Source organism: Danio rerio, chromosome 24, assembly GCF_052040795.2.
Source record: "Danio rerio strain M-AB ecotype USA chromosome 24, GRCz13ab, whole genome shotgun sequence".
Classification (NCBI taxonomy): Eukaryota; Metazoa; Chordata; class Actinopteri; order Cypriniformes; family Danionidae; genus Danio; species Danio rerio.
The window spans coordinates 6,316,389-6,341,689 of NC_141044.1; the positions used below are offsets into that span (position 1 = coordinate 6,316,389).

The window sequence follows — 25,301 nt, forward strand, 5'->3', positions numbered from 1 at the left end:
GTTTCCCAGTACTGGATTGTGGCTGGAAGAAACATATACCGGAAAAGTTGGCGGTTCATTCCACTGTGGTGACCCCTGATGAATAAGAGACTAAGCCAAAAGAAAATGAATGAATGAATCATCCTGCAGGACTCCGCTTTTCACATTTAAAGTCAACAAAACACCATGTACTCAAAGTCACAATATGTCCCCAGTCACTTTTTTTTTGTTTTTGGCAGCACAATGAAACAACGAGTCCTAGAACGAGGCAATTACACAATGATTGGACTGAGTGACACATCATTAGAGGTCACTGTTTAGAAAATCTATCTCACGTAGAGAGAGCAAATGAAACGCACACACACACACACACACACACACACATAGCTATAAGAGCACGTCTGGACAAACGTGTGGATTTATTGGTTCCTTAGCAACAAAAAAAATATGGTAACACTTTCCATTATTTAGTACAGTTTTATTGCCTGCCTGTTGTTAAGACATTAACTGTTTATAAACACTTATAAAGTGTGGTATTATTGTACATGCCTAATCTCTAAAAGGGGTGCTTCATTTTTTCTTAAAAAGTGGAACTTTTTGCAGTTATTTTCCTCATTTTCTATTTAACCATGCATTTTATTGACATTTTAAGCACAATTTTCTTTTTTGCTTTAGCTTGTCGAATGGTCATCATAACCACAATTTTTGACGTACCAAAAACATTTCACTTTAGAATAAAAAAATGTGAAAAAAAAAAAACGATTTATACTTATTATTTTTTAAAATACAAATTTAACACATCATATTTAATTAGAAAAATAAGGAATCGGATAAAGTTTTGAATTTAAAACGTCTTAGTCTATTGTCATTTATTAGACAAATAACAAACTGGTCAGCACATTCAGATTTCCTCAGTCAGAATTTGGCCATTTGAATAATAAAAAAATTAAACACAATAATGTAGAGCTTAGGCGACACAATGACAAGCAAAAAGGTCACTAGTTCAAGTCCCGGCTGGGTCAGTTGGCATTTCTGTGTGGAGTTTGCATGTTCACGTGGGTTTTCTCCGGGTGCTCCGGTTTCACCCACAGTCCAAAGACATAGTTGGCATAGGTGAAGGAATAAACTAAATTTTATGTGTGTGAATGAGTGTCTATGGGTGTTTCCCAGTGCTGGGTTGCGGCTGGAAGGGAATCCTCTGTGTAATACATATGCTGGATAAGTTGGTGGTTCATTCAACTGTGATGACCCCTTATAAATAAAGAGACAAAGCCGAAGGAAAATTAATAAATGAACGAATGAATGAATGAATGAATGAATGAATGAATGAACGAACGAATGAATGAATGAACGGAGAGCTTGCCATCTTTTCTAGCCTCTATTGTAAAATAGTAGACCTAAATATGAAAATTTAATTAAGGTATTAAAATGAACCATAATATGCTTCAAAACTAACTTTTGGTGCTTCACACCTTTTTACTGGTCATTTTTTCTTTCAAGGATAAGGTCCAAGATTTAGAATAAAAGATCAAATGTTTTCTTTATTTAACAACAATACAGTCAGTCAGTAGATGACTTCACTCACATCAGATTTCCATCTTAAAGCTTTCTTCGATGGGTTATAATCACTATCTATGATGGCATATCAGTTTATGGGACAAATCCTGGACCTTTGTCAGTAAAGGGTGGGTCTTTCGAACCACCCAACCCCCTGTGGCTATGGGCCTGAAACCTACTACCTTTCTAACTGTTACTAAGCAGCTAATAAGACGTTTATTCAGCTAAAAGTCTTAGTTAATGTTTTTAATAGTGTAAATGAAACCAAATTAAATAAAGTGTGAAACGTTTGTAAAAAAAATGACAGAAACTGAAGCAAGTAAAGAGCAGATAAACCAAATGCTCTAAAAGTTGCTACTGAGTTCAAAAGTCAAACCTGTTTTAGTGAGCGGATGCGTAACCAGTTTACGGGTCAGTTCATTCTCTGATGACCTCAGCAGAAGAACTATATCAGCAGGCAAAGCGTCTCTGTTCTTAGCCAGGAAGCCGCCGGCATTATAGATTACCTAACCAAATGAAATACAAGAAAGGTTTACTGTACATCCAACAGTCTAATATCGGCACAGATGAATGAAGCTTAGCAAGCACAAACCCATTTCTGATTCAGTTCAACTACAAATTTGATTATATCATGTATTATAATAAAAACAGTTGTGTGGCAACAGTCTGAAGAATACATTTTTTTTATAATCACAATTGGTAAAAACAGTCTGCAGAAACACTTTGATTGACATTCTCCCTTTGTACGTGTCAACAGAGGGGGGAAGCCCTGCCCTTAGTGACAATTTTTCCCTCATTAGCATAGGATGTTAGTCTTGTTTTTGAATCTGCCACTATGCTGACACATTTGACGCTGACACTATGCTGAATGCTCATGCATTTGTAGCTCCGCCTTTTTTTTTGAAAAGAAGGGGCGTGAAGCATAATCTAATTTGAATTTAAAGGGACAGTCATGGAAATGGCACTAGCTTTGTTGCTATTATGGCTAACATGGATTTTATTGAGGGAATAGCTGTGCTTTACATGCTTTAGGAAGGCTGATAAACAGCATAGATTTGTTCAGACCTGTGTCTGAGTCCACTAAATCATTTCAGAGGTGCACCCAGCTCTGTGAGTTCATAAACTCCTTCAGAAACTGTACCTGGATGATGGAAGCTTTCAAGGGTGCTTCAGACTGAGCCAAGCCCAGTTTAATGAGCTGTTTTCCGGTGTCGGCAAGAGGATTTCCCCTTAGGACATCAACAACAGACACTACATCCTAATCACGCCCCTTTTCAAGAGCAAATTCCTGATTGGTTAACGCAGCGCAAATGTCCGCTAAAGTTCAGATTTTCTAACTCAAGCGAATCACACATTATATCATGTCAAACATACAAAATGTTCAATTCTGGCTGTGTCATTCGCACGAATGACGCCGCAGGACGTCTATTCGCATCTTTGCAATGCCTTAACATGTAAATCATTCACGCTTCATGCTTCATCCATGTCTGGTGTAAATGCACCATAAAAAGGGGCAGATTCAAAAACATTATTCGTGGGATCTTTTGAGCTGAAACTTTACAAACTAACTCTAGAGACATCAGAGACTTATTTTACATCTTCTAGAAAGGGGCATACCTTTAAATCAAGAAACCCTTTTTTAACAAGTAAGTTTTCAGAAGTTAAAAGAAGCTCAATAATCTGCCCGTGGGGTGAGTAAAATAACATATTTCTTCCAAACTGTTTTAAATAGCTGTTTACTTATTTTAATGTGTGTTTGTCCATTTAAACAGACAACTGAAATCCAAAGAAATCTGTTTCACACCTTCTCACTTCATTTGCTTTTCATATGCTATATATATTAGATCAGGGGTGCCCAAATTTGGTCCTGGAGGGCCGTTGTCCTGCCAAGTTTAGTTCCAACCCCAATAAGACCCACCCGGGCTAGCTAATCAAGCTACTTACTAGGCTTTCAAGAAACATCCGTAGAGGTGTGTTGAGGCAAGTTGGAGCTAAATCTGCAAGACACTGGACTGAGTTTGGGCACCCTTGTATTAAATAGATATAAATAAATAAATAAATAAATAAATACATAAATAAATAAATAAATAAATAAATAAAAATAATCAAATGACAGTAATGCTGACACCAAATATACAGGCATAAACCCTTTGTTTCTTCTTTTATGGGTCCAAGAAGTCACACACAAACTGCATGAATTTGGACATAAGGGCAAATAAAAAATAAAGACAGTTTTTAGTTTTGATTCAACTACACCGTTAATTCGCTCATCTCTGTTTTTATAGTACACATAAATATTAATAAAATAAGATTCCTCTACCTTGCCTGCATAGTGATGGATTCCAAAGCCCAGGTCAACCCTCTTTGGTCTCCAGAAGTTTTTGGACTTTAAGTTATCCTCAAATTTCTCTGTTTGCACAAAATACAGGTTCATTACAAACAGTTTGATAAGTTTACCAATTAATTGATCCCATTAATGATTTGTTCATTTGCTCATTCATTTATTAACCCAGACATTAATTCATGCGCACACTCGCTTGCTCATATACTACATATAACACACAATCCACATTAAAGGGATAGTTCGCGCAAACATTTACCATTTACTCAAGTGTTTCTAAACATTTATGAATTTCTTTCTTTTGTTCAACACAAAACAAGATACATTAAATAATTTTGTGGTTAAAAAAATTTATATAGTAGGAAAAATACTATAGAAGTCAATGACTATTCCCCCCAACATTCTTCAGTATACCTTCCTTTGTGTTCAACAGAAGAAAGAAACTCAAACAGGTTTGTAACAAGTGGATGATGTGTGCATAATGTCAGAATTTTCCTTTTTGGCTGACAGATCCCTTTAATGAAGTCATCCATTCATGATATCACGACACATACATGAATGAATTCATCTCTTCATTTCATTCACTAGAAAGCAATACGCTAGTTCATGGGAAACCACCTAGCCGTCTAGTCTTGGCATGTTCAATAATTAATTTGTCAGTCAAAGAGACCATTGAGGGTGTCCTCAGGAGAAAGCACATGAAAACTAAGTATGCCAGTAAATGTTTGATGACGTCTGTATGTGTGTTAGAGAAAGAAAGTGAGGAGGAATAGGAGTGTAAGTGTCCGTGGTCATAAGACACCCACTGAACACAGCTAAATCTGCTATCTCTGTGATGGATCGTGTAGAGGAACTTGCCGACGAGGGTCTGGTCAGTTGCCTGAGGAAAGCGACTCTCCTCGTCCAGCAGCGATAACATGCCCATGGGCTTCTGAAGGAACAGGTCCAGCAGTGGCCGGTTGTCTTCATACTCAATTACTCGAGCATCTACATCTTCGTTCAAATACTCATCCTGCACACAAACCAAGAGATAAATGCTGAAATTGTTGTAAACTCTATTTATTAAATAAATGAATGATCTGCAGAGCTTGGTTTGAGATGTACTAAAGTGATACTACACTCTTCAAAAATATAAACGCTTTTCTTTGATTTGGTTTTTTTTTTGGAGGGGGGTCGGGGGGTGGGGGGGGGGTTGCTTGGGGGAGGGGGTATGGGGTGTGGTTGGTAGGGTGTAACTGATGTGACCACCATTTGCCTGTACACACGCATTGAGTTATCAGATTGTGCTCTGTGCAATGTTGCTGGATATTGGCTGGAACTGGAACAAGCTGTCGTATAGATTTTATATCTTCAGCTCATGAAAAATGTGAGCAAAAACAGGTGTTGCATTTATATATTTGTTGAGTACAGATAAACAACAAACTGTAGATTCCAAATTGTTTAAGATATAGACTACATTTACAGCTATTGAAATGATTTCTACAGATTTGTAATAGGTTAATGCCCTCTTTTTATACAGTCTAAAGGTTCAGGGACTGTCTCTGGGCAGTACCTTTTCAAAAGGTACTTATTTGTACCTGAAGGGAACATCAAGTACCTCAAAGGTACTTTTTTAGATACATTTGGGTACTAATATGCACTTTTTAGGTACCACTGTGGACTCTTTGGGTACAAATATGTATCCTTTAAAAAGGTACTGCCCCAGTGACAGCTCCTGTACCTTAATTTCCGAGAGTGTATGGTTACACCCCATTTACACAGGGCATTGACGTTAACAACTGATGGAGGGTGAGTGAAGTCAGCCAATCGCATCCAGCTTGAACTGATGCCTCATTTAAGACATAGTCCCTCAGGACTATGAGTCCCAGTATGTATATACAGTAGTGTTAAATATATAGACCCTAACACTAATGCAAGCCAAGCATGATAATAAGACTTTACACCATTTTTAAGTACTGTTATTCTCAGGTGTTGCACAAATGTGATTGGCTAGTGTCTGCACTAGTTTATTTGCATAAAGCAATCTGACTGGCTGACCAACTTCTGCCACAAACAACAAACCCAATGTGACTTGATGGACTCACAATCAAAGTCTCTTTAAGGCAAGTCATTTCATTAGGCGGCCATCATTGAAATGCCTCTCAAGCATGCAAGTGCAGCTTCTTGAACATCAAAATATCCGAAACATTTTAGCTAAACTTACAATTAAATGGCACAATTGGAATCACCAATGAAATCTGACACAATATGTCACTTAAAACTTATTTCTAAATTTTCAAAAACAAACAAAATACTTCTTTTTTTCACATTCCAAGCAAATGAAAAGTGTTAACACTGATTACTGTTAGAATTGCAAAATATTATAATAATTAATATAACAAGAACTTGTTTGAAAGAGAGACCATTTGGTTGACAAATCTCAATCAAATGGTCACTTTCTGTCTAACTGGTCAGTTCTTGGCTAAAATAACCAGAAAGTGAACAAGACTGCATGCTGACAGTCAAAATCCTGGTCATGCGATACAAATTCCACATAAAATGTCAGTTGAAAACACTTTATTTGCAGACAATGCTTTCATATTTTGAAATGTCTTGCTTGATTACACCATGTCTCTGAATATAATGCTTTCTATGACCTTTATGCTTGATGCTGTGGTTGTTTTGCACCTGAATTTCTCTTAAGGGGAAAGCATTTGTTTATCTATCTGCAAATATTTCTAAGCTCCTAACAACCCTGCTGAACTCTGCTGGCTTACGCCTGGAGCTTCACGACCTCCTATAATCTGAGCCACACTACAGACAAATCCTGCTGCGACACGATGACACTCAGCACATACAGTAGAGCGAAAGTCTTGTCTTTCTTGTATCTAGACTGACATGTTGGTAAATTACAAGACACATGGGCCTAAATTATTCACTGATGAAACGCATCAACACAGATACAAAAGCTTGTCCAAGAAATCGAATCTGTGGTGTAGGTTGGAGCTTTTAGCCGTGGGTAAAGTCATCCAGGGAACAATGGTGTTTTTGGGGACTGTAAGACTGCTGCTGACATACAAGCCTCAGGGATGCAAAAACAACAGCGATTCAAAGCAACATGGTGCATAAATGTAATAGGAAAGCTGTAGAGTGTAATCTTTAGGCTACAAAGTCTTAACTACTCAAAGTAAAATTAAAAATACGGAGAAAATACAACGGAATATTGGTTATAAATGGATTACATTTGTTTTTCATTTCATTATTTTACTGACCGTTAAGCACATCTGCTCATATTTCTGTCAAATTAGCTATTAAAAACTACTGTCAGTTAAGCATATATGCCCCATTGTATTAAGTCAGAACAAGCGCAAACCCAATTATATAAGAGGATATGGCTGCAAAACACAAACATAAACACAAATAATTTTAATTATAGAGTATTGTAGTTGATTTTCTATATATTGTTGTAAAAAGGAACTTATTTTTTTGTATTTTTATCTCTTTTTCTTCTCGTTAAATATTTGTATTTGTGGTGACGCAGTGGCGCAGTAGGTAGTGCTGTCGCCTCACAGCAAGAAGGTTGCTGGTTCGAGCTGGATACTCATCTCAAACCCTAACCCTAACCCTAGGCTAAATTGTCCGTAGTGTGTGTGTGTGAATGAGAGTGTGTGGATGTTTCCCAGAGATGGGTTGCAGCTGGAAGGGCATTCGCTGCGTAAAAACGTGCTGGATAAGTTGGCGGTTCATTCCGATTTAGCGACTCCGGAGTAATAAAGGGACCAAGCCGAAAAGAAAATGAATGAATTTGTATTTGTATTGCTTAAAGGTGATATATTAACTGAACTTCTACTGTTGAGCGTGATTTGTTTTGCAAACTAATGAATATTTGCAGAAGTAGATGAAGCTGATTGTCTAAAATTAACTTGAGCTCTGCAGCAAAACTTCCTGTGAGCACAGAATAATTTAAAGTCTTTTGCTTTTAATGTTGTGCAGAGAATTCATAGAAAAAGAGGACGTATGTATGGGTGCGGCCAATGGAGGACTGGAGAATGGTTGACAAGTGACGAATTCCACTTGATACATTATTAAGCTACAGAGTTCTTATCAGGTGTAGAAAATATGATCATATCACCCCAATTTTATCCTCCTTACACTGGTTGCCTGTTAAGTTTCGTATTGATTTTAAAATCTTGCTTCTTGCCAGCTTTAAATAATATAGCTCCTGTTTAACCAACCTTCTGTCTCACAGCAATCCAACCCACTCTTTAAGGTCTCAAAACTCAGGACTTCAGGTACTACCTAGAATAGCAAAGTCAAATAAAGGAGGTCGAGCGTTCTCATTTATGGCTCCTAAACTCTAATAATGTCCGAGGCTCAGATACACTCTCGCAATTCAAAACTAGATTAAAGACCAATCTTTTTAGTAAAGCATACACTCAATGCATCACATAGCGGTATGATGCATGAATGTATAAACGTTTATATACACTATGAACAGCAGCTACGCTAATTATTCTCTTTATTCTCTATTTCCACTTGGGGATACTCCTCCCGAGGCCCCCAGAGACTATGCAGCGCCACTGATGTGATCCAAGAGCAGCGACGAGATGATCCCAAGGTTTCCATAATCCTGGACCAGGCCGTATCCTGAGCAGCTACTGTGGTGGTCATAGAGGAGTGGAGAGTATGTGACTGATTCCTGTGATGCTCCAGGGACAGTCGAGTCTTCGCAGACGTCCAGCGTTCTCCAGCCTTCAGCGCCTAGACTGCAGCTCTGCACAAGACGTTTGGCCATAGGAGAAATGGTCGTGCCCATCTGAGCCTGGTTTCTCTCAAGGATTTTAATTCTTCACTTTCGCCATTTAGTGAAGATTTTTCCTCGCCGCTGTCGCCACTGGCTTGCATAGTTCGGGATCTGTAGAGCTGTGCATCGATGGATTTGCTCCTCAGTGTTTGGACTCTCAGTGGTGATTATTAAACCAAACTGAACTGAGCTAAACTGAACTGAACTTAAACACTGAAAACTGGACTGACACTTTCAATTTACTATGATCTTCTATGTGAAGCTGCTTTGACACAATTTACATTGTAAAAGCGCTATACAAAAAAAGCAATTGAATTGAATTGAATTGAAAAATAAATGCCTTCAAATTGAGCACTGCACGCTCTACCAAGATTGTAATAACAACAAAAATTACATTTAAATAATAATCCAAGGGCAGTTTCATTTGGCGAACCACCATGCCATGTAGTTCAGGTCAAAAACCATGTGATCTGTGCAACGCGACGTCAATCAAAAACCACAAGGCAGAGCATTAAAGTCAGTTGATTAGTCGACTAGTCCTTAGTGCAACCTCTAGTGTATATTATATGTCGTCCACGTCCCTTAGGTATAAAAATAACATTAACTTTAGACCTTGTGGGAACATTTTTACTCTCCATAAGGAGAACAGGCTCTAAAGTGTAAAAAATTACATTTGGAAATCAAAAAAAAAAAAAAAGCAGGGTTATGTTTATTGGTTTTGTTTTAGAATGTACAGTTGGTACAGTCCTAAAATCCACATGTTCTTGTGTATGTGTACTTGTTTATGTGGTTTATGAGGACACAATTATTGTAATGACATGAGTATGACCTAATGGTCACACTATTTAATGTACAATTCACGCCATTTAATTAGACTTTTAGATCAATGAACTGGTAAGTTTACTACTAATTAGCTGCTTGATAATAGTTAGTAAGCAGCTAATTAGTAGTTTATTGAGTTCAATTAGTAGTAAATTGAGCTGTTGGGTAGGATTAGGGATGTCAAATAAGATCACACTTTATAAGTGCTAATAAACAGTTTATATCTAAATAATAAGCTGGTAATAAGCTGATAGTAATTGTTGTGAATTGTTACTTAAACTAAAGTGTTACCAAAAATAATAATAAATCATACTTAACAATCTTTTGACATTTAAAAAATGGTAGGGTTTAAGGGTCAGGATAGGGTAAGGCCATCTAATAAGCATTTTTAATAGTATAAAAAACAATACACAGACGGAGAGTCCTCTTAAGTCATTTATGAAAGTGTGTGTGTTTAAGAGAGTGAAAGAGACAGAGAGAGTTACCTATATAGCATGCATTTTCTCTCTGCCTACAGAAACCCAAGCAAAGTCAGTAGCTCTAGACGTAACCCTTGTTTCAGATGATTTATGAAGGCACTAATGTGGGTTAGTCTCAAACGTTTAAAGGCACAAATCACTTTCCCCCTCAAGGCTACAGTCGGGCCAGTCAGTCTGGGGAATTGCCACGCTTGTCTGGGTAAAAGAAAAACTGAATATTCTACTCCCTTCCCCCATCCCTCTCTCTCTTATTTCTCTCAATTTAGATGGAAATAAGGTTATACTGAGGATACAAAAGCAAACTGCAGTATTCAGGATGACTTGATTGGAAGTACAGTACAGTACCTGTTCCCAGGCGAAGATGTGCTGGTTGAAGTAGAACTGGATCTGCTCATTGGCGATGTTGATGCAGAGCTGTTCGAAAGAGTTCCTCTTAAAGTTTTCAAAGCCGAAGATGTCCAGGATGCCGATGTTCAGACCCTTGTCGTCCTCCCTTCAGAGAAATTCAAGAATGGAGTGAGGACAAATGATATACTGCTGGTCAAAAAATTTGTCTGCTTACCCATAGGCTGTGTTTATTTGATTACAAATAAAGTAAAACTGTAATATTGCCCAATATCTTTACAATTTAAAAGAACTGTTTTCTATTTAATTTATTTTACAAATTTATTTATTTATTTATTTAATGGCAAAACTAAAAATTGGCCTAAAAGGATGCATAAAAACATGCTATCCAAATATTAATATCAAAATTACTAACAATAACGATAATAACACAAATAATAATAATAATAAGAAGAAGAAAAAGAAGAAGAAGAATATGAGTACAAATAATAATAATATTAATAATAATAATAATAATAATAATAATGCATCCAGAAAATGAATAATTAATAATAATAATAAATAATAATATTAATATTGCATCCTGAAAATTAATAATAATAATAATAATAATAATGATAATAATAATAATAATGTATCTTGAAAATTAATAATCATAATAATAATAATAATAAAGCATCTTGAAAATTAATAATCGTAATAATAATAATAATAATAATAATAATAATAATAATAATAATAGAGCATCCTGAAAATTAATAATAATAATAATAATAATAATAATTCAAATTGTAAGTAAATATTTCTATTTTAATAAATACTAGTCTTTCAAGTGTATTTATTATTATTATTATTATTATTATTATTATTATTATTATTATTATTATTATCATTATTATTATTTATTAAACAGCAAAATAAAAAAAAACATCAATTACCAATAGCCCCAGCAAATAAGAATGATTTCTGAAGGGCCATATGACAAGGGGGTAATTTTGCTTGAAATTCAGTATTTCACAACATAACACTTTTCTAAAAATGTATTAATAAAATGCAAACAAAACAAAAACATTTATCAAAACGGAATATTTAAAACAGATTTTTACCTGTAGAATTATTTACGCATCGATGTAATCTATGGAACTATACATTTCCAGTAGTTAGGAGATCTAATTGTATCTAATATTGTATTGATTTTAAATGGCCTCAATCTCGTAAGATTTTGATGCTCGAGTTTATACTAACGTGCAAATCACTTGAACGCTCTTTCTCTCACCCTGATTGGTTGTCTGGTTTGAGCAGAGAGTTGATGCGGTTGACAATCCAGCTGAACAGGCGTCCATATAGGGCTTTACCCATGGCGTCCCGCACCTCTGTGGCCTTCTCCACTGTGTTTGACCTGACGATGGTTTCACCCCGAGTGACCACACAATGAGATGTCAGAGCCTCCTGTAGCTCATCTGCACGGATACACAGCAGCGATGCAGCTACATAAGCAAACACACACAAACATAAGATAAGCGGGTGCTGCATACATCCATATTAATTAATCTATTTAAAAAGTGCAGTCTTGTTTCAAGCCAAATTATTATGAAATGCAGTATGTACAAACCCAACATCTTGGTTAACTTTTTATATTAATTAATCAAAAATGAATTCAATGTGCATGTTTGACCCAAATTTGTGTTGAAACCAATGATGGGTGTTATAGAATGTAAGTTACTGTAAAAGGGAAGGGATTACATTATAAGTACTGTAATAAAATATCCTTGCCTAAAATACTGAGGAGAAATTAAATAGTTCTGAACAAATCAGATCAGAAAATTGCAAAAATGTTTTAATGTTTTACAGACTTATTCATAAAATATTTATATTATTATTTGTGGAAAAACATGCTTATTTTGTTATTTTATTTAAGTAAATTTCTTTTAACATTAAAAAACTATATATGAATAATATTTTGTTTTTGGACCGCTATTATATGTTGACACAAACATTTTGCTATTTATAATTTTTCTATTGCCTAATGATCTAATAAAATCTTAGCATTTAATACTATTTCGAATTTGCAGTGTTTAATTTGGTTAAAATTATAAGTTTCTTTACTCATTTTTGTCACTTAAATTATTATTATTATTTTTTTTATAATTATTATTGATGTTGTTGTTATTATTATTATTGATTTATTTACTTATATTTTATTAATTATTATTAATTATTACTATTAATAATATTATTGATATTATTATTATTATTATTATTATTAGTAGTAGTAGTACTAATATTAATAATAATAATAATTATTATTATTATTGTTGCTGTTATTATTTTATATTACCAAAATAATTATTAACATATTTATTATTATTATTATTATTATTATTATTATTATTATTATTATTATTAACTATTATTATTATTATTAGTATTATTGTCATTACAATTACTATTATTATTAGTAGTATTAATAATATTAATAATAATTATTATTAATGTTGCTGTTATTATATTATATTATTACAATAATAATTATTAACATAATTATTTATTATTATTATTATTATCTATTTATTTTTATTATTATTATTAGTAGTAGTAGTAGTAGTAGTAGTAGTAGTATATAGTTTTATTTTATTATAGTTTTTAAATGACCAAAAACATGGTAAAACTTGTCTGCTGGTCTACAGGTTTAGGTTGAATAAGCTGGTCTTGATAAGCTTGTGAAAAGTGCCCTAAAGCCCTTTCTAAATCTATTAAGTCAGCTAAGAGCAACAAACCACCTTAGGCTCATTTATGGAGATTTTGTTTTTTCAAAAGCGATGCAAATAAGGATTTACCCAAGGTTTCTTGCTGCCCTTCAGAATTACATAAACACACAACGTCCAGGACTGATTATATAACTGTGCTCTGGCTCGGATCAAGGGGTTGTGTTGTACCGAGTGAAAGGTCAGCGTGGTAATCAGAAATATGTGCTAGTTCTTACCACTCTCTAGTACTACCATGTTGGAAATGTTGCTTTTGTCCGTTTGATGTTCTGAAGCCACTGACGTGAACTCGACGTCTCCTGTATTCAGGATCCCAGCTAAGATGCCGTAAACACTCCCGAGCTCCTAATAAATAAAGACACACATTATAATGGATAAATAAATTGTAATGTCCCCCTATAATACTATATTACATTTCCATACTTTTATTTTGGAAAATCTACTACAAAAAATATCCATTGCAGCATTTTTCTTCTTTTCTCAAAGTGTATTAAATGGTTTGTTGAAGATTTTGAGAGCCCATACTCTGCTCTGATTGGTCAGATCTTTCCCAGTTTCTTAATTTGATGAACTATTTATTACACATTTTTGTCGAGGTGTTTGTGTGCAGTAGTGGACGAGGTTACCCGAAGTGGAAAATCGTACATGATAATTACTCAAGGAAAAAGTGTGAGGCTAAGGCTGCATCCGAAATCGTATACTTACATTCTATATATTATGGTAAAAACAGTATGCGAGCCAAGTAGTGTATACGAATTCATAGAATATGAAATACAGTATGCAAGAAGTACAAGGATGACCTACTTCCTGCGAGATTCTGAAGTGCGCATCCGATGCACAATATGCTATCCCATGATGCACAATGAGAGAATTCATGAACGGAAGTGAAGCTACTCCTCGTTGCGCATTATTGAGTGTAATAATACGTGTCATTTTTTGAGAGGTCGTTGCGTGTTGCGACGTGTAGTAACATTTTTTGAGAGATGCGCATCAGCAATGGCCATGGTGAGGAGTATGCAACCATGTGAAGGCTGCGCCAGAGCATACGCATGCTTGACGTGTAGTTACTTTTTTTGAGCGCACATTGCGCATTGCGACGTGTAGTTGCATTAAGAGGTGTGCTTCAGTGTTGGAGGCGGCCATTACGACAGGTATGCGACCACACAAAGGCTGCGCCAGAAGAACAGTTCCAGAAAGCATGTAAGACCAAAAGAAAAGCCAAAAAATAAAACAAGTAAATAACAGAGTGAGAATGAGGTAAAACCTGAAAATGTGGTAAACCTCAGGCGAGGGATTTTCTTTTTCTGGATTACTTTTGAAGACAGTGTCAGTTGGGTTTAGGCAAGTGGGTGGGTGCTGGTCAATCTGTGATTTTGAAAACACTATCAGTTGGGTTTATGGAAGGAGGAGGATGGGTCTGTCAATCGCTCAGTCTGTCAGTCAGTCATTCAGTCAGTTAAGAAATAATAGTTTTGACTTTGATCTTCGAAACCTCACACACCATCTACATTAACAAACAACTGCAATAATCACAAAATGAAAGGTAAAGGTCAAAAGAAGCATAGTAGGAATACTTTAAAATCCATCTACCATAGATTTAAGCATCCTGGCCCTGAGGAATAAAACTGCAAATGTAGAATGGTAGCTAATATCTAGTGGCACATTTCCACGTCTGCCTATTCGATTATGTCGATTCCCCAAAGAACACTGTGCTCTGCAATGTCACAGCAGTCATGTCACTCAAAAGCCTGTGATTACTCCAGCCGCTCTCATGAGAAATGAAAAGGTAAACTGACATTCCAGAGACAGAATAAGTGTTCTGAGAAGAGTCGCATTTAATCATTCAGATGTTGGACGGATGGTAGTTAATCTCAACTCAGACTGGACACTTTTTATAAATTTCTTGGTTCTAAAACTAAAGTTTCTTCATCAGGGCTTTGAAAAGTCTTAAGAGTTCTAAAAAGTCCTTACTGACCAGTGTTGGGCAACAATGAGTTACTAGTAATGGGTTACTGTAACAGCACTACTTTTGACAGTAACTAATACTGTAATGCATTACTTTTTCAATATAGTAACTCCGTTATCAATACAATATGATGTGACTGTCCATTACTTGGTAATTTAATTAATACTGGCTGCAATCTACCCCACATCTTCCTGTTTACAGCATCAACATTTTGTGGGATTGTTGGATGCCAACTAAGCACGGTAAAGAAGACGCATCATCTACAAGGCGCCAGATTGGACATAAGTAAACAGAAAGCAGAGAGACCGAATGTGTACAAGGTACAGTACACCAAGTGTGTATGTGAGAGAGACCGAGTGCACATGAGAGAGATCAGGTGTGCACAAGAGAGGCTAAATGTGCTGAAAGAGACAGAGATACTATTAAGGCTACTGTTATTAATTACTACTATGTTTATTATTTTTCCCAGTGATGGGTTGCAGCTGGAAGGGCATCCACGGTGTAAAGCTAATTTACAGGAAACCACAATCACTCTGCCTATTTCTGCTTTCATAGCAAATATTCTTCCTGAATTCTCGTACCGCTATATACATTTCTGGAGCCAAATACATCCCAGGAGTTTTTTTGCAGTTTTTGTTTTTGCGAATCCACCAGAGGCCGCTGTGTACGCGTTTTTAGATTTCAAATTTCTTTCGCAAGTTCCATTCGTGCCTGCTGTTCTTGCGTAAATACACCAGAGACCGCTGTCGACTGACTGTCAACTTACTGGTTAACTGACCGATCGACTGACCCACGCTCCTCCTTCCCCAAACTCAACCAGTAGTGTTTTCAAATGTACCAATTGACCCGCCCACCCACTTCCCTAAACCCAACCAACAGTGTTTTCAAAAGTGTTTATTTTATTTTTTGGCTTCTGTTTTTGTCTTACCTGCTTTGAACTGTTCTTCACTGGACTCTAACCCTGTCATCGTGGTCAACTCATCTCTGCGTCACAAGTCCGCCAATGTCCATGGCGAGCAACTGGACAAACTGGTAACAGCGGGAAAGCAGTCCATATTGAGGTAAGCGGTCAGCTGGTAAGTGCGAAAAGGAATGGCGTCATACCGCCCGGTACATTTTAAAGACGAAATGCAGCCATAAATACTTCTGGCTACATATTTCAGGATCTCCAGAAATGTATATAGGGCTATGCTTTCAGAAAGAGCCTATGTTGGAATTCTTTATGGATTACTATGCTCTGCAAATTTCTACATATTTATTTGTAGCTTCTAACAAATAGATGTAACTCCACGTAGCAACTTCATTGGGATTAAATTTCTCTATTAGGAAAATTAATTGGTGTTATCCTACCAGAACCTAGCTCTATTGTGATAGTTGCATGATCTTGAGATATCTTATTTCACTGATAAGATTGGACGTAGCCTTTCAAACAAAATGGGCACTGGTAATGTATTCCAGCATGCATCATTGATTCTCCTGATGCTAATTGTGGAGACTGATGGCATTAGAGCAGTGGGTCAAAACTTGAACATGACCCTCCGCACAGGCCATCAGCAACGTTCAGAGCACTGGAGCTGAATGGACAGACAGGCTATTCTCACGGTCGCTGCACATCAGCCATCTTCTTGTCTATTATACTTCATTATTTAGTAATGTAAGGGCATTTAGCATATTTCCTAATAGAAACTGCATTGGCATTTTAGTGTAATGGTAGTTTTTTTTGCCATAAAAAAAAACTATATTATGCTGTCTAAAAAATTTTATACAAAAGGTTTATATGCACCCAAGAATAAAGTCAGTGTGACATCCAAATTTACAAAGTGTGTTTAGCTAGCGCACATTGTTTTTTTAGGTGAACAATTAATCCATGCAAGTTAATCCACTGAATTAGTTTTTGTTTGTTTTGTTAATCAATTTCAATCAAAAAGGGATCATTTACATCTGTGTTTCGAGAGGCGGTCCTTCTCTTTTGACTTCAGTTTGACCGCTTCAGCCACACTATTCTTTTTTTTATTCCCAGGTTCTGCAGGCTGATGCATTTTGTGGAATTTTCCTTGCCAACCTTAAGCCAATTGTAATCGTTTGTTTTTTGTTAAATTTGGAATTTCCCCAACCCTTGCAGAGCCTGGGGGATCAGATTGAGTGCTCCTACTTGGCACCACCCTGATCCATTCAGCCACAATATTCTTTACCATGCTCCTCTTACCATTAGTTCACTATATATGAGGGAAGAGTGTGCATGTCAGGTTCACTTTAATTGAAAAAACACTATAATTTCTCCTGTTACATGACTCTCTGGTGTACTTGAATTTGATTAGTTAGTTGCAATACTGAAATTAATAACATAGGCTTATCCGAGTACCAGTGAATACATGGTTCATACCTCCAAATTTGCAATATATGGTTAACATAATTCTATAGTTGTACGCTTGTTTGTCTTTGGCTTTGTGACTGTTTGGTGCCATTTTGTTACTAAATAATATGCAGGTTAGTACATGCTCCATCAGCTCCATCAGCCATTTTCGGTTTTGTCAGATTTGCACTTAATTATAGATTTAACAGTGTGTTATGTTTCACATCAATGTTTTGTGTGTGTGTGTGTGTGTGTGTTTTTTTTTTTCTTTTTTTTTGTTTTGTGGAAAGTAGCCCTGTAATTCGCAGGATAAAGTACATCCAGGTGGTTGTTTTCATTGAATAAAGCCCTTCAGTCTTATACAACAGCCCTTAGCTTCAGATTAGGCTGCTGATAAGCCTGTCGGGGTATATTCTGTGATAACAACTGCCTGGATTTACTTTATTTCTTAAAAAAATACATTTAAAATCACCTCTTCCTCTTACAACAGTTAATGTGATTGGTTTTATAGAGTTGTACTTTCTAAACCTTTGCTCAGATTGGTCAGACAGCATAGACTTTTTCGACTGGTCTTTTGCTTACAGAATAATGAAATGAATAACCATGATAGAAATAAAATAACCAAATAAAATAACCAAAAGAGATTTCCATATTTCACCAAAACAGAAAATTCAGTCATTATTTATTCACACTTTCAATCTTTTGTTGAATACTAAAGAAGAGATTCTAAAGAAAGCCGAAAAATCTGTAACCCTTGTCCTACTGTGGAAGTTGGTGGTTACAGGTTTTTAGTTTTACAGAAGAAAGAAACTTATTAAGATTTGAAACCACTTATGCGAAAGTAAACAGGGAGCAAATTTTCATTTCTGCCTATACTATACGTTTAAAGGCCATGTTCAGAAAGAATAATAAGGGCACTTTAAGAACAAATTAATCTTCAGATGACACTTATTATTGAAAATGTGACTTTCTTATATCAATGTGAAGTATTCCTGTACCTTATTTTTAGACCGTAAGCACTATATTGTGGTTTGTATACCTCTAGGGTGAAGCCGATGACTTTGAAGCACTGCTCCACAGTCTCAAACTGCTCCTTATAGAAGGCATTGCCCACAATGTCAGGCACTAATTTAACGTTCTCATTGTGGAGATACCTGGAATTGAGAAAAACAAAGAGGACAAAATAGACATAAGGATGTCAAAGCAGGACAGAGATAAAAACAGCAGGCTGTTATCAGGTGTTAAAGAACTTACCTTGGAGTTTTGCTGTCTGACAGCTTGTAATGGCCGAGTTTCTTCCTCTCTGCCAGTCCGGCGTAGATATAATAGAAGATGTGGAAGTTACGTTCCCCTCTGAAAAAAAGGTTGGTTTGTTTAAGATTAGAATCTACATTTGTAAAATTGCTGGCGTTAGATGTTTAGTAAACCCCATGATAACATGCAAACTCGCAACACAATCTCACGGCAATTCTTAACTTTTGATTCAGTGGCTAATTCGTATGAATTTGTACGATCTAATTTGTACAACTTAGTACGATTTGCTCATCCTCCAATGACGGTTGGGGTTAGGGGTGGGGTTGGGTGCCACGCCTCCTTTTTAAAATTGTACAATTTCATATGAATTAGCCACTAAACTGACAAAATTTTTCTCGTGAAATCTGGCTGAAACTCCACACAAAAATGCCAACTGACCCAGCCAGGGCTCAAACCAGCAACTGAGGTAACAGAAATACCATCTATATATTTTATAAACTCTTACACACTTACACGGCATGGTGGACGACTCGAGACTTCTCCAGCAGATAATCAGAGATCTGAGCTCCCACTACTGTCCCACCACAGGTGAACTTCATCTCCAGATATTTGCCAAAGCGACTGGAGTTATCATTGATCACAGTGCAGGCATTTCCGAATGCCTCGACCAGACTGTTAACCAGCAAAATCTTCTCCTGGAGGGTCCGATTGTTGGCCTGAAAAGAAAACAAAAAGCATTACATTATTACATGGCTACTCCTTAATAATAATAAGCAGCTAAAAACCATAAAGAGGCATAATATACTGATTTTTTTGCATAAATTATTCATTAAGTGACTTTGGTATTTCTTTCTTATAATTTTGAGATGTAATTTTGCAGTTAACATCTCACAATCTTCTAAAAAAAATACCAGAAGTGTGAATTCTGAGGGGATAAAAATAAATTAGAGATCTAAAATAATCAACCGTGAGAAAAACAAAATCAAAACTATGCAATTCCTACAAATAAAAGTATAAATTATCATTATTTGTTTATTCTACACTATGGTAAAAACATGTATTCATAGATACTAAAAAAGAAATCTAGCATGTAAAACAGTAAGCAAATAAGTCTGCTCTCCAGACCTTTCCAAGGACGGTCAGCTGTTGGACTAGCAGGTGAGCACTCTCTGTTTTCCCAGCGCCGCTTTCTCCACTGATGACAATACACTACACACAGAGATGTACAGTGTTTACACTATGACTGACACACTCCAGCAGCTCACAGAGGAACATGCTCTACCTGATCTGCATTATAGGACACCATGGACTGATACGCAATGTCTGCCACTGCATATATATGTGGGGGGTTTGATGTTCGTTTGGCGCCAACATAACTCTTAGTATGCTGTAAGAAAACAAAAAGTATTAGGCATTGATTAATTTGATAATAAGACTTCCATACCTGTCAACATTGGGATGTGAAAATAAGGGATATGCCCACCATAATAAGGGATTCCCCTGACCCCCTTTAAAAAATCCCAAAATTACTAAAGATGCTCATTTGGAGCTGTTTCGTTGTAAATAAACAGTTAAATGGTCAGTAATGTTTTATTAATATTTACAAATTAAAAAATAAATAGTATACATTAGCAGCAAATACATTAGCAAACAGTTCAACTTATTAAAATGAATAGCTAAAAGAAAAGAAATAGAATCAAGTTATCAAATCCCAATAGTCGTTTCTTCACTGTATAACATACACATTCTGATTAAAGAGCAACGAATGAATGATTTATTTAGTTTTTTTTGTTTGTTTTTTGTTTTCATTTGATTACATTAGATAACAGGTGTCACTTTAAAAATGCACACATCTAACATTATGAAAGCATTGGACTGCTTTCCTAACAGTTTATGCTCATTTAGGACGAAATTACTTGTGTTAAAAAAAAAAAACTCCAAAGACCAACATCTTTAGATATTATTATTATTAATTATGTGTATATCTGTTTAAACACGCACCCAAAACCCTGACTTCTGCTCAGCTTCAAATCACGAGTACAGAATCCGTTTGGGAAACACCGTCTATTTATCACTATGGAGCGCGTCAGCTGAAAGTCATGCACCATTATATGACTGTTTTGAGAATTGCATATGAAGGGGAGACGGCACCTGTATTGAATAGGAAGGGAATCGCGCCGTTTTTATGTTTATTTCAATAGGTTTTCGTGCCAAAACAAAGCGAAAGCACAGAACAGACTCGCATTTAAGAGGGCGGCCCCTGGTGGTTCGGCGGTATGGGTTGCGTATGGGAGGCTCGACTCTTTAATGTTTATTAGCCACCCTTCAGAGAAAGACTGAAAATACCTTTACGAACATTTGTTTTGAACATTTAGAACATTCGTATTTTGGATATAATTACTCAAAACACCAACAGACAACATTTCATAGGCTAATAAATTAGAATTTTAGGGGATTTAAACTGCATTTGAGTTTGGCAAATACTGCTATTGTGATCTCACATCATCTATATCCATAGTAAGCAGTCATTTCAAAGTGTATGAATGACAAGATCACATAAAACAATCCATTTTCTGCACAAAAATATATGTAATAATGCAATAACGCTAAATAAATGCAGAATGACAGCTGAGAAAGAAAACGACTGAAGAGATGTGGCCGTAAAATGAATGTAGTCGACTATGAACTGTTGATGGCATTTATAATACCCCCCCCCCCTACCCCCCCCCCCCCCCATCTCCTCCGCCACTAAACACACTCACCTCAGGTGTGTATAACTCGGTTTTGTGGAATGGATTGACCGCTATAAGGATGTCTCCGACGTAGGTGTAGATCTGCTCCTTTGTGTAACGTCTCTGTAGCTGTTCGGTGATTGTGTTCTAACAGAGAAATAATTACACATCACAGATGGCCATCACTGCGCACCTCAACCAGACTCTCATATATAGACATTGTAAGATGATTCATCATGTAGACGACTGTACATTATGATTACTGCACACTATATACAGTTGAAGTCAGAATTATTAGCCCTCCTGAGTTATTAGCCCCCCTGTATGTTTTTTCCTCAATTTCCGTTTAACTGAGAGAAGATTTTTCAACACATTTCTAAACATAATAGATAACAATAATTGATAACTTATTTGAAATAACTGATTTATTTTATCTTTGCCATGATGACAGCACATTATATTTTACTAGACATTTTTCAAGACACTGGTATTCAGCTTAAAAAGACTTAACAAGGTTAATTAGGTTAACTAGGCAAGTTATAGTAATTAGGCAATCACTGTATGATAACGGTTTGTTCTGTTGACAATCGAAAAAGAAATATTGCTTAATCTTGACTAGAAATGGTTAAAAAAAAGATTTTATTGTAGCTGAAATAAACCAAAGACTTTTTCCAAAAGAAAAAATATTATAGGAAATGCTGTTAAAAATTCCTTGCTCTGTTAAACGTCATTTCAAGAGATCACACTTAGCTGATGATTGATTATAAGCAAGTTTGCCATGCTGACATGAGAAAGCCCTGAGCCCACAAGGTCCTTGAGCCCTGGGCTCCCTCCCATTTGCAGGGTGAGATGGGAGCTTTGAGCTCTGGTAGATCTCGACAACTCCCCCCTTGATAAGAGCTGATGACTAAAATGATCGCTATGAAGAGATATGTTGCTGGATGAGAGTTTGACTGTAGTGCTAAATTTAGATTGATCAATTCACTTGTAGTGCATGTTTTTAAAATGTGGGAGGAAACCGGGAAAAACCCACGCAAGCACGGGAAGAACATGCAAACTACGCACAGAAACAAAGCCAGTCTGTTAACAGACTAGAAATAGTGACGTTCTTGCTGTGAGGCAACAGTGCTAACCACTGGGCCACTGTACCGCCCTATGAAGGGAACGGTAGGGGTTGAAGGGGGGATTCTTCAAATCAAAGATGACTGTAGTGAGAAACCCTGGCTCTTTATAGTGGGTTAGGAATCGCCTGATTGGTGGATCATACATAGCTAATGCAGAACCAGCCGTATTCAATCATACTCAAGTGATCCTTTCGAAATTAGTTTATAAATAAACTTAATTTGGTAAATATTTTTTAAAAAGAAACAAAAATTCAAAGGAGCGCTAATAATTTGGACTTTACCTCCACATTTTGTTGCCCGATAAGGCTAATATGACCATACAGCACAGGTACACACGTCACTAGTCTCCATATGGTGATATCAGTACAAGGACATAAGCATAAAGTACTTTCATTCAGCACTGCTACCATAATGGATGACAAAACACATGTGGTGTCAATGAGACCTCCTGTGCATTGATAGATCACCTTAAATGTGTTTCAATACAAACTCTGTTATTGTTCACTAATCTGTCTATTTATTCACTTGACAGTTAAAATATGAGACTGCTAGGATGAGTTATAGTCACTTGACAGTTTCCCTGAAAAATGCTGCGGGGCGATGGAAGAAGTCGAAAACATTCCAGCTGGAATGAATGGGCTGTCTGACAGAAAGATGGGAAATTTCCTGAAGTCTTGAGACTGCAGGTATGTTCATTCATTCATTTTCTTTTTTGTTTAGTCTCTTTATTAATCTGGGGTCGCCACAGTGGAATGAACCGCCAACTTATCCAGCATATGATTTACACAGCTGATGCTCTTCCAGCTGAAACCCATCACTGGGAAACACACATAAACTCTCATTCACACATACACTAAGGAGAATTTAGCTTACCCAATTCACCTATAGCGCATGTCTTTGGACTGTGAGAGAAACCGGAGTACCTAGAGGAAAACCCACACGAACATGGGAAGAATATACAAACTTCACACAGAAATGCCAATGCTCTACTTAGCAACCTTCTTGCTGTGAGGCGACAGCGCTTCCCACTGCGCCACCACTACAGGTATGTATTGATGATCAGAACCAAATTGTGTGTGTATGTGCTTGCTGTAGCTTTTCTTGTGCCTTACTTCATCTAGAACCTCTAGGGTTGCCAGATCATCAGCGTCGTCACACGTTTGACTTTGAGACTTCATGTAGCTGTTTTTCTTGGTGTGGATACGCTCATGCCTGCAACACAAAGAGTATGGGCTTTGGAAAAAGCAACCGTGAAAGTTAAAAATCACATTACTTTCTCATTCAGATTACCTTGCTGGAGTTATTGATAAAGTCATTAAAGATAATGATGAAATAAAATCAATAATTATGTGAGAAAATTGCTTTCGTTTTGTACAAAGTCATTTGAAAAGCACTGTGTCTAATTTAAATCTTTATGTTTTTCAAGGTTATTATTGTTGTCTCAGAATCTATACAGCATAATTATGAATAAATTCCCTTGATTGTTATAGCACTACGAAAAAAAAAGTTGTGTTTTATATAGTTAACTGTTATTATTATACATGAGTTATTATTTTATACAGTACACGGATCTACTGTTTGTTTGTTTATTTTTTTGGTCCCACTTTATATTAGGTGGTCTTAGTTACTATGAACTTGTATCAAACATAAACACAATGTACTTACTGTGTTCACAATGTATTGGTGGTATGGGTAGGTTTAAGTGTAATGGTTAACAGTGTAATTACAAATAAAGTTACAGACATTAATTACAGATGTAATTGCATGCATGTATTTAATCAATCCTAGTACAATGTAAAAACACAAGAAGTACATTGTAACAAATGATTATTTCAGTGTAAGTACATATTAGTTAAGGCCACCTAAGGTAAAGTGGGACCATATTTTTTATATTGTTCTTCCGGAGTGTTTTTTTTTTTTTTTTTGGAAATTCCAGAGCCAATAAGCAGAAGATTTGAGCACATATGCTAAATTATGCTAATGTACTAGCTGCTAAAATGAGTTTCCTAAAGACATGTCTGGTTAAAACACAAGAACAGACCATTGGGTACACAATGAACAGTTTAGGAAAGCAATAATAGATGCCACAACACAAGACTCAGGAAGCTGCTGCTACTACATCCACAGGAAGTAGACACTACATTCAGTCCACGAGACAGTCACTGTCTGTACCTGGAGTCACTGTCCCTGTCAGATTTTCCGAGAAGGCTTAAACAATAGAAATAAAGTTACAATTTCAAGAGACATCTATAATGTAATGATGGGGGTCTTGCTACTCTCTATCTGGTAAATTGCACGTGGTAGAAATAAAGTGCCGACACAAACTAGTCATGCTGTTTTGTTTTTGTCTAGTCAGACACACTGCATGATTCAGAAAACATTAGGGCTGATATTTGCATCTACCTTGTTTTCTCAATGATGCCCATTTGCTGGTTGAGGTCGATTAGCTCCATCAGCTGCTTCTGCAGCGTCTTCTCTCGGCCCACAATCTGTTTGATGAAGACATGCTGAAGAAGGTCAAGCACATTGGGCCTGAGCTCAAAATCCTTTATCAGACACCTGAAGGGGACACAATCAAAAAATGGGTGGAATTTGTGCTGCGATGTCTGAGATGTCACATTAAATAGCAACTGATAAGAGCCAGAATCAGCAAACACAAACAAGCTAAAGGTTGCTGAGATGAATTCAGTTTCAAACAATGCTCTGGTAAACAGCAGGAGGTTAATTAGAGAATAAGGAGCCATGTATGGCTTTAAAGAGAGTGATTAACATACAAAAAGAGTTTGAAAATGAACTAATTT

General features: G+C 36.3%; 1 protein-coding gene across 14 annotated transcripts in view; it reads right to left on the minus strand.

Moving 5' to 3' along the window:
• myo3a (myosin IIIA) overlaps positions 1-25,301 on the minus strand; it is a 131,543-nt gene that overhangs the window by 33,926 nt on the left and 72,316 nt on the right. For 8 of the 14 annotated variants that reach the window (XM_087308339.1, XM_087308335.1, XM_087308341.1 and 5 more), the window contains 14 exon segments: positions 24,904-25,059; positions 23,613-23,712; positions 21,407-21,523; positions 19,927-20,031; positions 19,770-19,853; positions 19,158-19,360; positions 18,645-18,743; positions 18,430-18,544; positions 13,290-13,416; positions 11,583-11,793; positions 10,307-10,454; positions 4,736-4,889; positions 3,857-3,945; positions 1,913-2,042 (listed from right to left, as the gene is read on the minus strand). In XM_087308339.1, coding sequence (XP_087164465.1) covers positions 1,913-2,042; positions 3,857-3,945; positions 4,736-4,889; positions 10,307-10,454; positions 11,583-11,793; positions 13,290-13,416; positions 18,430-18,544; positions 18,645-18,743; positions 19,158-19,360; positions 19,770-19,853; positions 19,927-20,031; positions 21,407-21,523; positions 23,613-23,712; positions 24,904-25,059 — 1,838 coding nt within the window. 14 annotated transcript variants of the gene reach the window in all.